Source organism: Hylobates moloch, unplaced genomic scaffold (genome assembly GCF_009828535.3).
Source record: "Hylobates moloch isolate HMO894 unplaced genomic scaffold, HMol_V3 SCAFFOLD_8, whole genome shotgun sequence".
NCBI lineage: Eukaryota > Metazoa > Chordata > Mammalia > Primates > Hylobatidae > Hylobates > Hylobates moloch.
The window spans coordinates 51,975,366-51,995,407 of NW_026652283.1; the positions used below are offsets into that span (position 1 = coordinate 51,975,366).

Consider the following 20,042-nt stretch of genomic DNA (forward strand, 5'->3'; position numbering starts at 1 on the left):
GTAATTTCCTACAAATGTATTTATTATTCAAAAATTATTCTTTTAATAAAGGTTTTTATTTAAAAAAAAAAAAAAAGGCCAGTTACCTGGGAATAGGCTCCAGGCATATAAGATAAACTGTGTTTATTCATTTACCTTAGCATACACTACTGTTTATCAAATGATGACACTACTATTCCCCATCTATTCTAACTATATTTTTGTCTTGGGCCAGAAGAGGTGGCTCATGCCTGTAATCCCAGCACTTTGGGAGGCCGAGGAGAGTGGATCACCTATTATTAGGAGCTCAACACCAGTCTCGCAAACATGGCGAAACCCTGTCTCTACTAAAAATATAAAAATTAGCCGGGGGTGGTGGTGCATGCCTGTAATCCCAGCTCCTCAGGAGGCTGAGGTGGAACAATCACTTGAACCCAGGAGGCCGAGGCTGCAGTGAGCTGAGATCCCACCACTGCACTCCAGCCTGAGTGACAGAGTGAGACTCTGTCTAAAAAAAAAAAAATTTTGTCTTTAGGAGAAAAAAAATCCCTCATTACATCGTACCACTGCAAAGATTTTGCACCAATATTCTTACCACAAAAACCATTTATGAGAAGTTTATGTGTAGGGTTTGACGATGTTTCAATGTATATCATCACTGAAATCTCTTCAATATGGCCCCATTCCCAAAACAATGGCTCAACCCCTGAAATGCGACTGAGATAACTTTTGTCACACCGCGAGGGAGTATCCTTTACCATTTCCCAACTATTATCCAAATTAAAATTAAAAAGATTAGGGACCTGTGAACATGAATTCAAGTCACTTTAAGTCTCTCTTTCTGCATTTTTTAAATGTGGTAATATGTATTCTGCCTATTTCATTTGGCTCTTGTGGAAAATGAGGAAAATTTAAGGAAGGGCCAAAAACAAAAGAAAAATAAGGACAAAGAGAAACTACATAATCAGTACATTTGAGGCTGGGTGTGATGGCTCATGTCTGTAATCCCAGCACTTTGGGAGGCTGAGGCAGGAGGATCACCTGAGGTCAGGAGTTCAAGACCAGCCTGGCCAACATGGTGAAATCCTGTCTCTACTAAAAATACAAAAATTAGCCAGATGTGGTGGTGCACTTCTGTAATCCCAGCTACTTGGGAGGCTGAGGCGGGAGAATCGCTTGAACCTGGGAGGCGGTGGTTGCAGTGAGCCAAGATTGTGCCACTGCACTCCATCCTGGGTGACAGAGCAAGACTCTGTCTCAAAAATAAAAATAATAAAATAAAATAAAATAAATTTGATATAATGAATTTATAAAACTCTAATATCCTCCAAACAGAAATATTGCCATATCCATGGAATATATGTAAAATAGGTCATAAACTTGGGAACAAAGAAAGCCTTAACTAATTTTTTTAATTAGACATTTTATAGACTACATTTTTCTAGTTATAATCCAATCAAGTTGAAAGTATACATCAAAGTAACAAAAACCAACCAAACTTAACCACTTTAAAATTAGGAAACATATTCCTAACCAGATAATAAAACTAAAAATTATCTAAAAAGCTGTATAAAGGAGAATTTGTACCAGTATCTATGGAATCCCGCTAAACCTGTATTCAAGGGTGAATACATCCTTTAAATGATTTCAATATTAAAGACAAAGAGAAGTGAAGAAACATAATACTCATCTCCAAGAAATTTAAAATAAAAAGAATAAGAAAATATAACAGGGAAGTAAATGTTAAACATCATTAAATTAAAAGTCAAAACATAATAGAAAGGATAAGTAAATTCAAAAGATGGTTCTTCTAACAGATCAACAAACTAGACAAAATCAGATTAAGTAAAAATACAAGTGGGAGTATTCCCAAGACTTGGAGTGAGTAAAGAGAACAACCATGAAAGAGTAAAAGAAATTAATAATTCCTTGCCAAAATAAAAAGAGAAAATTTGAGAGTAAAAGGGAAATTAGAAATTTACCACTGATGAATTCACAGCAAAGTTTTATCAAACCTTTAAGGAAGAGGTGAATACAACCACATTTGGAATTAACTATTCAATTACTAAGATGACATGTCTTCAGATAAAATGTCAAGACTTTTCTGCCTTCATAAATGAAGTGAAACTCAAGTGTTATTCATGTTTCCTTTTAATGAAATAAAAGGAAATGTGGAATTTGGGGGATACATTTGAAGCAAAATTATTCCATATTAGAAGCAGGTACTAAGATACCTGGTCAGGTTGTGATACAAAAGATACTATCTTTACAGTAATTATACAAAGTATACGTTCCTATGTACCTTAAAGCCAGATAAAATGAAGATGGCAAAACACACATTTTCTGTTATCCATTTGTTTAGAAAATAAATATAAATTCTATATAGGAATGTTCAACCAGCCAGGCACAGTGGTTCATGCCTGTAATCCCAGCACTTTGGGAGGCTGAGGTGGGCAGATCACTTGAGGTCAGGAGTTCGAGACCAGCCTGGCCAATATGGCAAAACCCCATCTCTTCAAAAAATACCAAAATTAGCCAGGCGTGGTGGCATGTGCCTGTAATCCCAGATACTTGGGAGGCTGAGGCACGAGAATTACTTGAACCTGGGAGGTAGAGGTTGTGGTGAGCCAAGATCGTGCCACTGCACTCCAGCCTGGGTGACAGAGTAAGACTCTGTCAAAAAAAAAAAAAAAAAAAAAAAAATTCACCCAATAATCTGATGGGAATATAGTTTTCCTCTAAGGATGAACTAAAAGAAGATATTTGCACATGAGAAAATCATTAAGATAATGAAGATGTTAAGAGCATTAGATTACTTACAACTGCAAACTCATCTCTGTCAAGCATTCCATCGTGGTCAATATCACTCAACTCCCAAACCTTAAAAAGAGAAGAATTGAAAAAAGATTAATGTTCTTTCAGTTCATGTTCTACTTGAGGGCAAGGAAAGAAAGTATATGAGCTAGGGATGGTGGCTCATGCCCATATGGCCTCCCAGCACTTTGGGAGGCCAAGGCAGGAGGACCACTTGAGCCCAGGAGTTTGAGACAGCCTAGGAAACATAACGAGATCCCTTTACTACTTTATGATTTCAGAGATAAAACTATTCCTTACAACAAGACACCATGATACAGCCACAGAGTAAGTGGCATATATAAAATACTGATGGTCTCTAGAAATTAACTCAAGCAAACAGGAGGTCAAGAGTGTACAGCACAAACTAAAAAAGGACCTACTTAAGGGGCTTACATATGTAATTACTTTCAACCACTCATTTTTACAGGGAATAACCAAATGCAGAAACAAGTTGGCAAAAATTTTATACATTAAGTCAGAAAACAAAAAAATCCTATAATGATACAACTTTAAAATAAGATTTGTATATTTTTAACAAAGAGTTATACATGCTCCTGGTATAACAGATATAAAATTAAAATACACAAAAATTACATTTAGGAGTAAATAATATCTTACTCTTCCAAGGATATCCACAGGTAACTTAGAGTTGAGCAACACTGGTTTCACTTTATCACCAGATAGAAATCCATTCACTGGGCTTAAACTATCAAATATTGCATCATATTTGGCCTTATCTTCAGGCTACAATAAAAAACAAAATCACAAGTTAAATAATAGAGAAAAGGATTTAACTGCAGTTATAAAAATCAAGTCCTTAAAGAATAGACTACATATGTTTTTAAACTATCATTTAAAAAACATTTTTCACTTTCATCAAAATATAATATTCATTGTAAAGATATGCAAGAAAAAAATACATAGGAAATAATTTCAAAGTGACTTTACCCAAGAGTCTGGTGTTGCCCATTCTTTTTGTAGCTGGAACACCATCTTTATTTTCCAACTACTGGGTTAGAATCAAAATATTTCAGAGGTAGAAGGGCTTTGAAGAACATCTAGTCCAACCCTCTCACTTAAATAGACCCAGAACAAAAAAGTAACTTTTATAAGAACACACAGCTAATTAGTGACATTCCATGACTCTCTAAAGATGGTATGAGGTACAGTTCAAATAAATAAAATTTTTTTTTTTTTTGAGACGGAGTCTTGCACTGTCGCCCAGGCTGGAGTGCAGTGGCACAATCTTGGCTCACTGTAGCCTCCACCTCCCGGGTTCAAGCGATTCTCCTGCCTCAGCCTCCCAAGTAGCTGGGATTACAGGCACCTGCCACCATGCCCAGCTAATTTTCTTGTACTTTTGGTAGAGACGGGGTTTCACTATGTTGGCCAGGCTGGTCTCGAACTCCTGACCTCATGATCTGCCCACCTCGCCCTCCCAAAGTGCTGGGATTACAGGTATGAGCCACAAATAAATTTTTAAAAATAAAATAATTACTACAGGAATAAACATCAAGATTTCTCCATTTTTCCCAAAGCAATATTTTTCTTGTCAATAACAAGATATCTCCTAAAATTTTAAAAGTTATTTGTGTAACATGAAAAACTATTGTTCATTATTTGCCCAGTCAAGGCCATATTCCCACACTTTTAAAATTTAGTGCCCAGTCCACAGCATACAAAGACATACAAATAAAAATGGTTTTCAAAAAAATGTACACATTTATCAAAGCTCATTTGATCTGCTACAGTCTAAGCATTTTTAAATTATAAGTTTTATAGTATGGTATGATTTGGCTCTGAAAAACTATAATGCAAAATACCTATTTCTAAAAAGATTTCATAAAGAATTGTTTTAGAGTCATCTAGAAAATACATAGTTAACCAGAATTTTCAAGTAAGAAATAATACCAGTGGGGTAAACTATCTTTTAATCAAATACTTTAGTTAATACAAGATTATGACATCACAATTTTTCTTTACATTGTAACAGATATACGAGTAGACCAATACTGTCACAAAACTGACAGAGCCGAAAGATCCCTCAGAAACACCAGTAATAGCTTCTCCCCTACCTTTCCTTAAACATATATGAAAGTCTAATGAAGATAACAATATATTTCAGAGGTAGAGAGACAGTGGATAGGAAGCAATGAAGGGGTGAGAGAATAGTTACAAAGTTTACTTACTTTTACAGCCCATGGGAGCTCAGCTGCAGAGGTTCCACTGATTAGCAAAGGACTACTGGTATCATGCTACAGAGGAAAGTAAAGCACAAGAGCTGAAATTCTCACATCAAGAAGCAATGAAGAAAAAATGGCTTTTGGATTTAAATATATTCATACAAAATGCTGGATCTCAATGCACACAGGACACTATTTTACATTTACTAGACCATCTAAGTAACAATAAAACAAAGTGACTATAATACCATATTTTTACTGTACCTTTTCTGGTTTTTGTTTCTGAGATGGAGTCTTGCTCTGTTGCCCAAGCTGGAGTGCAGTGGCGCAATTTCGGCTCACTGCAACCTCCATCTCTCGGGTTCAAGCGATTCTCTTGCCTCAACCCCCAAGTAGCTGGGATTACAAGAATGCACCACCACACCCGACTAATTTTTATATTTTTAGTTGAGATGGGATTTCACCACGTTGGCCAGGCTGGTCTTGAACTCCTGACCTCAGGTGATCCACCTGCCTCAGCCTCCCAAAGTGCTGAGATTACAGGTGTGAGCCACTGCGCCCAGCCCCTTTTCTGTTTAAATACACAAATACCATCATGTTACAATTGCCTACAGTATTCAGTACAGTATGGTATTCAGCGCTGTGTAAGTTTCTAGGCTAGGAGCAGCAGGCTATGTACCATGCAGCCCAGGTATGCTGTAGGCTATACTATCTAGGTTTGTACACTCTGATGTTTGCACAATGATGAAACTGCCTAATGATCCATTTCTCAGAATGTATCCCTGTTGTTAAGCAATGCATGACTGTAATGCAGGTAGGCAACAAATCCCTACATTAACCTTCTGACTACATGCCTAAGCATAAAAGTGCAGAAATTCTCTAAACTTAAGATATTAAATTCTTAGTATGCAGACCAAAAACTTCTAAAATGTTGAGTTTAAAAACAAGCAACTAGTTACTGGGGAGGATCACTTCAGCCCAGTTCAAGGTGACAGTGAGCTATGATCGCAGCACTGTATTCCAGCCTGGGCAACAGAATGAGGCCATCTCTTAAAATTTAAAAAAAAAACAAGAGGAGCCATAAAATATCTGGGGAAAAAAAGGAGTGAGGTGGGGAGAACTAGGCATACTAGATTTAAAAAACATGTCACTAAATATGATAATTAAAACAATGTAACATCGGGCCAGGCGTGGTGGCTCACACTTGTAATCCCAGCACTTTGGGAGGCCAAGGCGGGCGGATCATGAGGTCAGGAGATCGAGACCATGATGAAACCCCGTCTTACCGGGGGTGGCGGCCTGTATTCCACTACCGGAGACTGAGGCAGAATGGATGAACCCGGGAGTTGCATGACAAAAACAAAAACAAACAAACAAACAAACAAACAAAAAACAATGTAACATCAGCATATGGTATGGATAAATAGATCAACAGGTAAAAATAAAAATATCCAGTAAGCAATCAAAATACATATGAGAATTTGGCACACAATTGAGGTGGCATTTCAAAGGGAATGAAGAGACAGAAACTGAAGGATGGATTATTTAATAAACTGTATTGACTATACTTTCTGTAGGGTAGCCATCTTGAAAAAATATAAAGTTGAATCTAGGCTAGGTGTGGTGGCTCACGTCTGTAATCCCAGAACTTTGGGAGGCCAAGGTGGGCAGATCACCTGAGGAGTTCGAGACCAGCCTGACCAACATGGTGAAAAACCCTCTCTACCCCCCTAAAAAAAAATTAGCTGGATGTGGTGGTGGGTGCCTGTAATCCCAGCTACTCAGGAGGCTAAGGCAGGAGAATCGCTTGAACCCAGGAGGTGGAGGTTGCAGACAGCTGAGATTGCACCACTACAGTCCAGCCTGGTTGACAAGAGTGAAACTCCCTTTCAAAAAAAAAAAAAAATAGAATCTATACTCACATCCTAGATCAATACTAACTTAAATGTAAAAAATAAAAAATAAAAATTTTTAACCTGACAATTTATTTACACAAAAGACAATAATAAGCCAGGCTCAGTAGTACATGCCAATTGTCCCAGCTATTTGGGAGGCTAAGGCAGAAGTATCACTTGTGCCCAGGAATTCAAGGCTAGCCTGGGCAACATAGTAAGATCCTGTCTCTTCAAAAAAAATAAGACAAATGACAAAATAGGAAAAAAAGACTTGCAACTCATATAGACAAAGAGTTAATGTCCTAATAATTAACGAGGCCCCAGAATTCAGTAAGTAAAAGGGCAACAACCAAGAAAAATGGGCAAAAGCTATAAACAGACATTCACATAAAGGCAATGTAAACATAAGAAAAGCTTATAAGAAAGCTATTCTTATTAGCACAAGAAAAGCTATTCAACCTCACTCCATAAAACCAAAAGGATAAATTTAAAATTACATACTGTCACCTATCAAACCGACAAAAGATCTAAAAGTTTAACCAAAGTATGCTAGCCAAAGTGTATAGAAACGCACTCAAACAATTGCTGGAGGGAGGGTGAACTAGTACAACCACTATGGAAAGCAAGTTGACAAAATACATAGAAATTACAAAGGCAAAAACTTTTGAACAGCATTTCTACTTTTGGAAATTAGCACATATAAATACATTCGTGCACATGCAAAATAACATATGTCTAAGGTTATTATTTATTGTAGCATTTTTTTATAATGAAAGATTCAAAATAAACTAAAAGCCTATCAATAGAAAGTTAATTATCATAAACATAAGCAAAGAAATACTACACAGCTATAAAAAACAAAGTGGAAGCTTCTATGTAATGATATATAAATACCTCTAAAACTTAAAAAGCTACTTATAAAAGGTATAGAATTATGTGTATAGCAGGAGTCCCCAATCCCTGGGCCACAAACTGATACCCGTCCATGGCCTGTTAGGAACTGAGCTGTATAGCAGGAGGTGAGCAGCTGGCAGGCAAGCATTATGGCCTGAGCTCCAACTCCTGTCAGATCAGCGGCGGTATTAGATTCTCATAGGAGCACAAACCTTATTGTGAACTGCGCATGTGAGGGATCTAGGTTGCATGCTACTTATAAGAATCTAATGCCTGATGATGTGGAACAGTTTCATTCTGAAACCATCCATCCCTCCCAGGTGCATGGAAAAATTGTCTTCCATGAAACTGGTCCCTGGTGCCAGAAAGGTTGGGGGCCGTTAATATATAGCATACTACAATTAAAGTAAAATAAGAAAATAAGTATTTATATTTCTTTTTTTTTTTTTTTAAGACAGGGTCTTAAACCATCAACCAAGCTGGAGAGCGACGGTGTGATCATGGCTCATTGCAGCCTTGAGCTCCCAGGCTCAAATGATCCTCCCATCTCAGCCTCCCAAGTAGCTGGGACCAGACGTGCACACCAACACACTCGGCTAAATTTTAGATTTTTTTGTAGAGATGGGGGTCTCGCTTTGTTTCCCAGCTAGTCTTGAACTCCTGGGCTCAAGTGATCCTCCCACTTCTGCCTCCCAAAGTGTTGGGATTACAGGCGTGAGCCACCTCGCCCAGCCTATAGTTTTTTTACATATACATATGTAATCACTCTGGAAGGATACACAAGAAATTAACTAAAAACAGCAGTAGCCAGTAGGGGAGAAAAGCCAAGTAGCTGAGTGAAAGGGCCAAACGGAGAATTCCTTTTAATATATTACTTTTAATTTTCAAATAACGTGGTGTCACTTTTTAAAAATTAAATACAATTTAAATCTAAAAGCATTTCTTACAAATCTTGGTGGAGGAACAGCCAGGTTCAAACTATTTAGTGAAACTTCCAATCCATTCTGGGCACATGCCACAAGACGCAAAGCAACAAAGAATTCCTAAGAAAGAAAAGTATGAATGTTAAGAGCATTCTCCCTCTACCTACTTACCTACCTGCACAAATACTTACAATCTAAAAATATAAAACAATTCATAATTACTAGAGGTCTTATGTAGCAACAAGTAGCATATTTGCTTCAAAAACATCTTGCAGAAAAATCCTATATTTATGAATCGCTAATAATAATATAAATGGGAAAATACATACAGATAGTGGAAATCATACAGAATACTCATGTTTAAAATAATACTTAGGGCCAGGCACAGTGGCTCACACCTGTAAGCTCAGCACTTTGGGAGGCCGAGGCGGGCAGATCACTTGAGGTCAGGAGTATGAGACCAGTCTGGCCAACATGGAGAAACCCCCGTCTCTCTACTAAAAACACAAAAATTAGCCAGGTGTGGTGGCGTGCACCTGTAGTCCCACCTACTCAGGAGGCTGAGGCAGGAGAATCACTTGAACATGGAAGGCAGAGGTTGCAGTGAGCCGAGATCGCGCCACTGCGCTCCAGCCTGGGTGACAGAGTGCACCACTGCGCTCCAGCCTGGGTGACAGAGCGAGACTCTGTCTCAAAAAAATAGACAAACCAAAAAAAAAAACAAATAATATTTAATGATATTAAGAGATGTATTTTATCATTTAAATGAGAAAAAAAGAATTAGAGAAAAATACCAGAGAAAAATAATACCTAAAATGTTATGAAAAGTCATCTCTGGATTGTGAGATTATAAATTTTGAAACTGGAACAGTAATTCAAATGACTTAATGACTGCGATTCCAGAAAAACTACAGAAAATAACTGTGCAACATCAAAAAAAATTATGTAACAGTTTAACTTCAAAATAATTATAAATCTCTCACAAAAGTCCTTGGATTTTTAGCAGTTGAAGTCTTAGTCTAAAACTTAATAAATAAATGCAAAGAAGCTGAAGCAACTGGTTTTCAGCTGTTTTGAGTTAGTGTCATAGACATGATAACAAAAGCCTTTACTCCAGTTACAATTTGTCCAACCTGTCAATACCCTAGTATAGTCGCTGATGTAATCAACCCTTCACTACTTCTCTGAAATCCCGTATTCTCCCCTATACCCTTCATACCCAATTCATAACCCATTCTCATCACCTTGCGGATTGTCTGCTTTACACAATCCCTTGCCTTCACTCATTTCTTGAAAAAATGCTATTTCAGGCCAGGCGCGGTGGCTCACGCTTGTAATCCCAGCACTTTGGGAGGCCGAGGCGGGCGGATCACGAGGTCAGGAGATGGAGACCACGGTGAAACCCTGTCTCTACTTAAAAAATACAAAAAAATTAGCCGGGCGTGGTGGCGGGCGCCTGTAGTTCCAGCTACTCGGAGAAGCTGAGGCAGGAGAATGGCATGAACTCGGGAGGCGGAGCTTGCAGTGAGCCGAGATTGAGCCACTACACTCCAGCCTGGGTGAAAAAGCGAGACTCCGTCTCAAAAAAAAAAAAAAAGAAAAAATGCTATTTCAAGATATCCCATTTTCTTCTCATTCATTCCACAACCTTCTGTGCAATCTGACTTCAACGCCCATGATTAGCTAGAAAAACTACCGCCTATGTCACAAATAATCTCCCAGCTACCAAACAGAATAGGCTTTAAAAAAAAAAAAAAAGCCTCATACTGCTTATTCTTTTTGCAGCCTGGGAAAGTATCTTCCTGGAAGCTCTCCTCCACCAAACAGCTTCACAAAACCCTCCTAGTTCTCTTCTGACCTTTTAAGTCTCTTCTGTTGGAGTCAATGTCTTCCCTAACTGCTAGTATTCTAAGCATTCTAACATGACCCTCTTTCTTTTCTCACTCTATTTGAGATTCAATTACTCTTAGGTAATCAAGTCTATTACCACAGTATGGATGGGCTATGAAGTGAAATAATTCTGCATTAAATTCTAGTTCTGCTACTTATAGTTGTGAGGCCATGGGCAAGTTAAAACCCTTCCATAAAAGGGGGGCTAATACCTACCTTGCAATGTATTATGAGCAACAAAATAAAAACCATGCTGCAGGAGGAAAGTGCTTAGTGTCATTTTTGTTACATGGAAATTCATTAAGTATTGGTTTCTTTTCTTTCATTCATATGCTAACTCAAAAATCTGGGCCAGGCACGGTGGCTCACGCCTGTAATCCCAGCACTTTGGGAGGCCAAGGTGAGTGGATCACTCGAGGTCAGGAGTTCAAGACCAGCCTGGCCAATATAGTGAAACCCCATCTCTACTAAAAATACAAAAAAAACTAGCCAGGTGCAGAGGCATATGCCTGTAATCCCAGCTACTCCAGAGGCTGAGATGGGAGAATTGCTTGAATCCCAGAGGCAGAGGTTGCAGTCAGCCAAGATCACGCCACTGTACTCCAGCCTGGGAGACAGAGCTTTGCTCTGTCTCAAAAAAAAAAAAAAAAAAAAAAAAATCTATGCTTCCAATGGAACTTCAAAGTTTAACTGCAGACTCATAAATCCAGCCACCTGGAAGTAATAAGGCAACTCAAACTCAATATCCAAAATCTAAGAATTATAAATAAAAAATTTATTACACCGTAAAACCTTAAGACAGTGACCACATCTATCATGTTAACCTCTATATTCCTAAAGCCTAGCTCATCATAGGTACTCAACAAATACTTGCTGACTGAGTACCTGGCACCTAGGTGGGCCCATATGAATTTCGTTTTCCTATGCCTCCAATACACCAAAGTAGCCCTTCTACCCAGAGACTTGAACAGGGACTACAATCTAGCCCTGAAATCTTAATTAAAAGACTGGATATTCTGACCCTCTCATCAATTTTCTCCAATATCTGGCTTTGATCCTGCTTCAGCTATGCCGGGGGTGGGGAGGAAGCCTAACTTTGAGTAGTGGCACTCAGCAAACTTGGAATTCAATCCTTATACAACTCTGAAATCCATCCCCAACAATCAGAACTTCAGAGTACACTGATGGTGTTCAACACCCTTGGCCATAACCACTTTTATGTATTCTGTTCAAGAATTTACTTCTGGTTTGTAAACCATTTTTTGGTTTATATATCAGGAGTAAGATATAGACCAGAATACTCACATCTCACATGTGATTAACCAAGAGTTTCCTTTCAAATCTTCAAATCTACTAGACAATACTATCTTAACACTTACTTAATAACATTCACTTTTACTTACAACCCTATGTAAGTAGGAAAATTAAAGAGCAAAGTCTGTCTGAAAGACAAAAAAATAAACTCCAGGACAACAATGTCACCAAACTCACACTAACTGTTAAGACATGTAGCCGGGCGCGGTGGCTCACGCCTGTAATCCCAGCACTTTGGGAGGCCGAGGTGGGCAGATCACAAGGTCAGGAGATTGAGACCATCCTGGCTAACATGGTGAAACCCTGTCTCTACTAAAAATACAAAAAATTAGCCAGGCGCGGTGGTGGGCACCTGTAGTCCCAGCTACTCGGGAGGCTGAGGCAGGAGAATGGCATGAACCCGGGAGGCGGAGCTTGCAGTGAGCCGAGATGGCGCCACTGCACTCTGGCCTGGGCGAAAGAGCAGGACTCCGTCTCAAAAAAAAAAAAAAAAAAAAAAAAAAAAAAAAAAAAAAAGACTTATATTAACATCTAGTGATTGAAAATACTTTCATTGTTACACACTTGCCCTAGGCAAAACTCTAATGTTGGTAAAAACCAATTCTTGGCTTCAAAGTACAAAAAAAATCCTGTTGGCTATTTTTTATTTTGAATCACTCAAAAAAAAATTCATATGAATATCTGAAACTTACTTGTTTGTTCAGGATACCTTTGCCATCTGTGTCGGCTAAATCCCAAATCTGAAATTTAGGGGGAAAAATATCAATGTATATTTTAAACAAAAGTCATCTGAATGATAAATTAAATCTCTGCTATCTACAGCCTCATGCTCTCTGATAATCAGATCTAAGAATCATAGAATTAAGAGCAGAAAGAACCCTTAGAGATCATTTAGTGCAAGCTTGTCCAACTTGTAGCCCACAGGCCACATGCAGCCCAGGACGGCTTTGAACATGGCCCAACACAAATCCATAAACTTTCTTTAAGAAATTATGAGGGTTCTTTTAAGATTTTTTTTTTTTTTTTTTTTTTGCTCATCAGCTATCATTAGTGTTAATGTATTTTATATGTGTGGCCCAAGATAATTCTTCTTCTTTCAATGTGGCCCACGGAAGCCAAAAGATTGGGCACCCCTGATTTAGTGCAACGCTTCACAAAGATACTAAGGCCCAATGAGGGTAAGTGACTTAGCTCAAGAACATTCAAGGCACCAGGGAAAGAAGTGAAGCCTAAGTTCTAACTTCCAGTCACATGCCTTTTTCACTAATCCAAGTTCTAACTCTGAGACCAATGCTCTTTCTACTAGAACATACATACTACGTGCAAGTTGAGATGATTAATGTTTATTTGTGAATAATTAAATTATTAATAGTGATTATTTTTGAATATATATCAATATCACGTATAAGGAGTAGACAGGGGAGGGGCTTTCCACCTCTTTGTGCTCTTTTTAAAAAGCCTCTCATCCCCCAGTCTATTCACCACACGTTAAACAGAGACAGTTATAACAGAGGAAGTAGGGATAGAGCCAAGTCTTTGAGTGTGTGGCAAGATTCCCAGTCTTCACTGTTTCTCCCCACCAAATGTACTTACTACTTCCTCATTTTATCCTATTAAAAAGTAGTTTGTTTCTAAAAATCTGAAAAACACCTTACTTTTCAAGAGGGTAAATCACTACGCTACAAATTCCCTTCATCCTACTATTAAAATGGCTTCTATGACTCGGTTCTAACTTCTAAATTTCTTGATGGCATCTTTCTAAATTTGCACCCAGTTCATCTATAGTACATATTCCTTACAAACTCATAATCTAGTTATAATGAACGAATACTACCTTTCCAAGTATCAAGTCTGGAAGCCCTGATTTTTTCAGGAAAGCAGCAGCATCAGAAGCCAACACCCTTCCAGTATTGCCTGTATCAACCTGAAAAGATACAAATCCATAAGTTGACAACAAAATACAAAGGCAAAATTATCACCATTTACCTGCCTTCCATCCCTGTGATTTGGGACCTGGCTTTTGCAAGAAAGGAATGAGAATCCTTTGACTACCATGGGCCAAAGAATATGTGGACAGACATATGAGTAGTACTATCTAGACAGCACTGGCAATTTACAAAGTGTTTTTTTTTATCATGCCCTACCATACAAATGAGGAAAGTGAAGCTCAGAGGATGTCAAAGCAAATTCATGGGGTTGTAACATCAACACGTATCTTCTATAGCTGTCATTTAAATTCCAATTAAATGGCACTAGGAAGAAAGGGGCAGCATTTCCTACAGAGGTCTTTTGACAAATGGGAATAGTTGCACGTGTTATGTGCGTCTTCAAACATCTTTCAATCATCAACTTTCGCTTTTATACCTACTCTTAGGAACTGCAGCACTTTAAAACAAATCAAAGCAATAGCAGCTCTAAAACCAGCAGTGATTCCATAATAAACTTGAAGAAACCTTTTTAAAGCTTTAAGTTCCTAAAACTCATTAGGGAACATATGATTTTAACTGACCAGGGACTTTCCTTTAAGACAGAATGAGGTCACAAGAACAGAAAAAACAAACAAACAACAACAACAACAAAAAAAAAAAAAGGAAAAAAAGACTCATTTTTGTAAAGATTTCCTAAAGTTCCATTTGTAAAAATGAAAAGTACATTTTAAAAAGTCATGGGAAAGGTAACAGGATACTAGTATATTTGTGAGATATCTGTTGTTCCAGTTTAGTTAAAAGGTTAAGTTTACTGTAAACATATACTGTACAAAGCATTCTAGACAGCCCAATCCTAGCAAAGAAGCAAAAGGGAAAACCTTTCTTTAAAGTGGTACAACATGGGAAAAATCATGTGCTCAGCAAAAAAGAAAAACATGGCCTAATCCTTCAAATTTGGAATAAGAGGAAGTATAAGGATTGGGAAACCTGCCTGTAGAATTCTCCAGAATTCCTTTTCTTTGCCTACTTCCTAATCAGCATAGAAAACAAATATCCATACCCAACATAACCTACTAAATATGGAAGCATTCAGGGGAAACATTGATCAAACTCTTATGAAATCATTATGTATTGTATCACAATTAAGAATTTTACTATCTTCCATTCTTTTGGTTACCCTAATAATATAAACATTTAGTCTTTGTCATCTACAGGCAGTTTCTGAGGTATTCTGATGCTTGCCTAAAGGCTCTGCCATAGGCAAGGCCGGAAGCTATAAGCCAGAAGCTGATATATCTTCAACAAAGAGTCTTAGAGCCTCATGAAAATGACTATACTTTTGATATAGTCTGTATCTATAAGACATACATAGTCTGGATTATTAACATTTCAAAAAGTGGATTTTTGGATAAAGACTCCTCAGCTGACATCACACTACTTTCAGACCATATTGGTGGATGAAGTCAGGATTTCCAGGACTCTTTTCAGTCTAAAAGAAGATGTACTTCATAAAAGCAGACTTCTAATCCAAAATTCAGCTGAACAAGAATTACACAGCACTGAATGAACTGTTGAGGAAAATTTAATTATAGTTATTTACTTGGAATACTGTTGGCATTATTTTAATGTTCTATTTTCTAATAGCTATGTGCATAAGCCCTTTCTGAGACCCTCAACTTAGTAGCCTCTGCTTTTGTAAACCAAATGAAATAGTTTTCTTTTTTTAATTATTATTATATTCTAAGTTCTAGGGTCCATGTGCACAACATGCAGGTTTGTTACATATGTATACATGTGCCATGTTGGTGTGCTGCACCCACTAACTTGTCATTTACATTACGTATTCATCTCCTAATGCTATCCCTCCCCCCTTCCCCCAACCCACGAAAGGTCCCGGTGTGTAATGTTCCCCACCCTGTGTCCAAGTGTTCTCATTGTTCAATTCCCACCTATGAGTGAGAACATGTGATGTTTGGTTTTTTGTCCTTGCGATAGTTTGCTCAGAATGATGGTTTCCAGCTTCATCCACATCCTTACAAAGGACATGAACTCATCCTTTTTTATGGCTGCACAGTATTCCATGGTGTATATGTGCCACATTTTCTTAATCCAGTCTATCATTGATGGGCATTTGGGTTGGTTCCAAGTCTTTGCTATTGTGAATAGCCCCGCAATAGACATACGTGTGCATGTGTCTTTATAGCAGCATGATTTATAATCCTTTGGGTATATACCCAGTAATGGGATGGCTGGGTCAAATGGTATTTCTAGTTCTAGATCCTTGAGGAATCGCCACACTGTATTCCACAATGGTTGAACTAGTTTACACTCCCACCAACAGTGTAAAAGTGTTCCTATTTCTCCATATCCTCTCCAGCATCTGTTTCCTGACTTTTTAATGATCACCATTCTAACTGGTGTGAGATGGTATCTCACTGTGGTTTTGATTTGCATTTCTCTGATGACCAGTGATGATAAGCATTTTTTCATGTGTCTGTTGGCTGCATAAATATCTTTTGAGAAATGTCTGTTCATATCCTTCACCTACTTTTTGATGGGGTTGTTTTGATTTTTTCTTGTAAATTTGTTTAAGTTTTTTGTAGATTCTGGATATTAGCCCTTTGTCAGATGGGTAGATTGTAAAAATTTTCTCCCACTCTGTAGGTTGCCTGTTCACTCTGATGGTAGTTTCTTTTGCTGTGCAGAAGCTCTTTAGTTTAATTAGATTCCATTTGTCAATTTTGACTTTTGTTGCCATTGCTTTTGGTGTTTTAGTCATGAAGTTCTTGCCCATGCTTATGGCCTGAATGGTACTGCCTAGGTTTTCGTCTAGGGTTTTTATGGTTTTAGGTCTAACATTTAAGTCTTTAATCCATCTTGAATTAATTTGTGTATAAGGTGTAAGGAAGGGATCCAGTTTCAGCTTTCTACATATGGCTAGCCCGTTTTCCCAGCACCATTTATTACATAGGGAATCCTTTCTCCATTTCTTGTTTTTGTCAGGTTTGTCAAAGATCAGATGATTGTAGATGTGTGGTATTATTTCTGAGGGTTCTGTTCTGTTCCATTGGTCTATATCTCTGTTTTGGTACCAGTACCATGCTGCTTTAGTTACTGTAGCCTTGTAGTATAGTTTGAAGTCAGGTAGCATGATGCCTCCAGCTTTGTTCTTTTTGCTTAGGATTGTCTTGGCAATGTGGGCTCTTTTTTGGTTCCATATGAACTTTAAAGTAGTTTTTTTCCAATTCTGTGAAGAAAGTCATTGGTAGCTTGATGGGGATGGCACTGAATCTAAATTACCTTGGGCAGTATGGCCATTTTCATGATATTGATTCTTCCTATCCATGAGTATGGAATGTTCTTCCATTTGTTTGTGTCCTCTTTTATTTTGCTGAGCAGTGGCTTATAGTTCTCCTTGAAGAGGTCCTTCACCCTTTTGGGAGGATGTATGTGTCAAGGAATTTATCCATTTCTTCTGGATTTTCTAGTTTATTTGTGTAGAGATGTTTATAGTATTCTCCGACGGTATTTTGTATTTCTGTGGGATTGGTGGTGATATCCTCTTTATCATTTTTTATTCCATCTATTTGATTCTTCTCTCTTTTCTTCTTTATTAGTCTTGCTAGCGGTCTATCAATTTTGTTGATCTTTTCAAAAAAACAGCTCCTGGATTCATTGATGTTTTGAAGGGTTTTTTGTGTCTCTATTTCCTTCAGTTCTGCTCTGATCTTAGTTATTTCTCGTTGGTTCTGTTTATATGCTGGATTACGTTTATTGATTGCATATGTTGAACCAGCCTGGCATCCCAGGGATGAAACCCATTTGATCATGGTGGATAAGCTTTTTGATGTGCTGCTGGATTTGGTTTGCCAGTATTTTATTGAGGATTTTTGCATCGATGTTCATCAGGGATATTGGTCTAAAATTCTCTTTTTTTGTTGTGTCTCTGCCAGGCTTTGGTATCAGGATGATGCCGGCCTCATGAGTTACGGAGGATTCCCTCTTTTTCTACTGACTGGAATAGTTTCAGAAGGAATGGTACCAGCTCCTCCTTGTACCTCTGGTAGAATTCAGCTGTGAATCTATCTGGTCCTGGACTTTTTTTGGTTGGTAAGCTATTAATTACTGCCCCAATTTCAGAGCCTGTTATTGCTCTATTCAGAGATTCAACTTCTTCCTGGTTTAGTCTTGGGAGGGTGTATGTGTCCAGGAATTTATCCATTTCTTCTAGATTTTCTAGTTTATTTGCATAGAGGTGTTTATAGTAGTCTCTGATGGTAGTTTGTATTTCTGTGGGATCAGTGGTGATATCCCCTTTATCATTTTCTATTGTGTCTATTTGATTCTTCTCTCTTTTCTTCTTTATTAGTCTTGCTAGGGGTCTATCAATTTTGTTGATCTTTTCAAAAAACCAGCTCCTGGATTCACTGATTTTTTGAAGGGTTTTTTGTGTGTCTATTTCCTTCAGTTCTGCTCTGATCTTAGTTATTTCTTGCCTTCTGCTAGCTTTTGAATGTGTTTGCTCTTGCTTCTCTAGTTCTTTTAATTGTGATGTTAGGGTGTCAATTTTAGATCTTTTCTGCTTTCTCTTGTGGGCATTTAGTGCTATAAATTTCCCTGTACACACTGCTTTGAATGTGTCCCAGAGATTCTGGTATGTTGTGTCTTTGTTCTCGTTGGTTTCAAAGAACATCTTTATTTCTGCCTTCATTTCGTTATGTACCCAGTAGTCATTCAGGAGCAGGTTGTTCAGTTTCCATGTAGTTGAGCGGTTTTGAGTGAGTTTCTTAATCCTGAGTTCTAGTTTGATTGCACTGTGGTCTGAGAGACAGTTTGTTATAATTTCTGTTCTTTTACATTTGCTGAGGAGTGCTTTACTTCTAACTATGTGGTCAATTTTGATGAATAGGTGTGGTGCGGTGCTGAAAATAATGTATATTCTGTTGATTTGGGGTGGAGAGTTCTGTAGATGTCTGTTAGGTCCACTTGGTGCAGAGCTGAGTTCAAGTCCCGGATAACCTTGTTAACTTTCTGTCTCGTTGATCTGTCTAATGTTAACAGTGAGGTGTTAAAGTCTCCCACTATTATTGTGTGGGAGTCTAAGTCTCTTTGTAGGTCTCTAAGGACTTGCTTTATGAATCTGGGTGCTCCTGTATTGGGTGCATATATTTTTAGGATAGTTAGCTCTTCTTGTTGAATTGATCCCTTTACCATTATGTAATGGCCTTCTTTGTCTCTTTTGATCTTTGTTCATTTAAAGTCTGTTTTATCAGAGACTAGGACTGCAACCCTTGCCCTTTTTTTGTTTTCCATTTGCTTGGTAGATCTTCCTCCAGCCGTTTATTTTCAGCCTATGTGTGTCTCTGCATATGAGATGGGTTTCCTGAATACAGCACACTGATAGGTCTTGACTCTTTACCCAATTTGCCAGTCTGTGTCTTTTAATTGGAGCATTTAGTCTCTACATTTAAGGTTAATATTGTTATATGTGAATTTGATCCTGTCATCATGATGTTTGCTGGTTATTTTGCTTGTTAGTTGATGCAGTTTCTTCCTAGCATCGATGGTCTTTACAATTTGGCATGTTTTTGCAGTGGCTGGTACTGGTTGTTTCTTTCCATGTTTAGTGCTTCCTTCAGGAGCTCTTGTAAGGCAGGCCTGGTGGTGACAAAATCTCTCAGCATTTGCTTGTCTGTAAAGGATTTTATTTCTCCTTCACTTATGAAGCTTAGTTTGGCTGGATATGAAATTCTGGGTTGAAAATTCTTTTCTTTAAGAATGTTGAACATTGGCCCCCACTCTCTTCTGGCTGGTAGAGTTTCTGCCAAGAGATCTGCTATTAGTCTGATGGGCTTCCCTTTGTGGGTAATGTGACCTTTCTCTCTGGCTGCTCTTAACATTTTTTCCTTCATTTCAACTTTGGTGAATCTGACAATTATGTGTCTTGGAATTGCTCTTCTCGAGGAGTATCTTTGTGGCATTCTCTGTATTTCCTGAATTTGAATGTTGGCCTGCCTTGCTAGGTTGGGTAAGTTCTCCTGGTTAATATCCTGAAGAGGGTTTTCCAACTTGGTTCCATTCTCCCCATCACTTTCAGGTACACCAATCAGATGTAGATTTGGTCTTTTTACATAGTCCCGTATTTCTTGGAGGCTTTGTTTGTTTCTTTTTACTCTTTTT

The 20,042-nt window shown here is 38.0% G+C and overlaps 1 protein-coding gene across 4 annotated transcripts in view; it reads right to left on the reverse strand.

Moving 5' to 3' along the window:
• Positions 1-20,042, reverse strand: part of EPS15 (epidermal growth factor receptor pathway substrate 15) — a 165,530-nt gene that overhangs the window by 100,458 nt on the left and 45,030 nt on the right. For 3 of the 4 annotated variants that reach the window (XM_032160816.2, XM_032160815.2, XM_058441857.1), the window contains exons 3-8: positions 13,769-13,858; positions 12,627-12,674; positions 8,755-8,850; positions 5,025-5,090; positions 3,454-3,579; positions 2,800-2,859 (exon numbers count right to left, since the gene is read on the reverse strand). In XM_032160816.2, coding sequence (XP_032016707.1) covers positions 2,800-2,859; positions 3,454-3,579; positions 5,025-5,090; positions 8,755-8,850; positions 12,627-12,674; positions 13,769-13,858 — 486 coding nt within the window. The remainder of the gene's footprint in view (positions 1-2,799; positions 2,860-3,453; positions 3,580-5,024; positions 5,091-8,754; positions 8,851-12,626; positions 12,675-13,768; positions 13,859-20,042) is intronic. The other variant, XM_058441858.1, reaches the window with a different exon arrangement.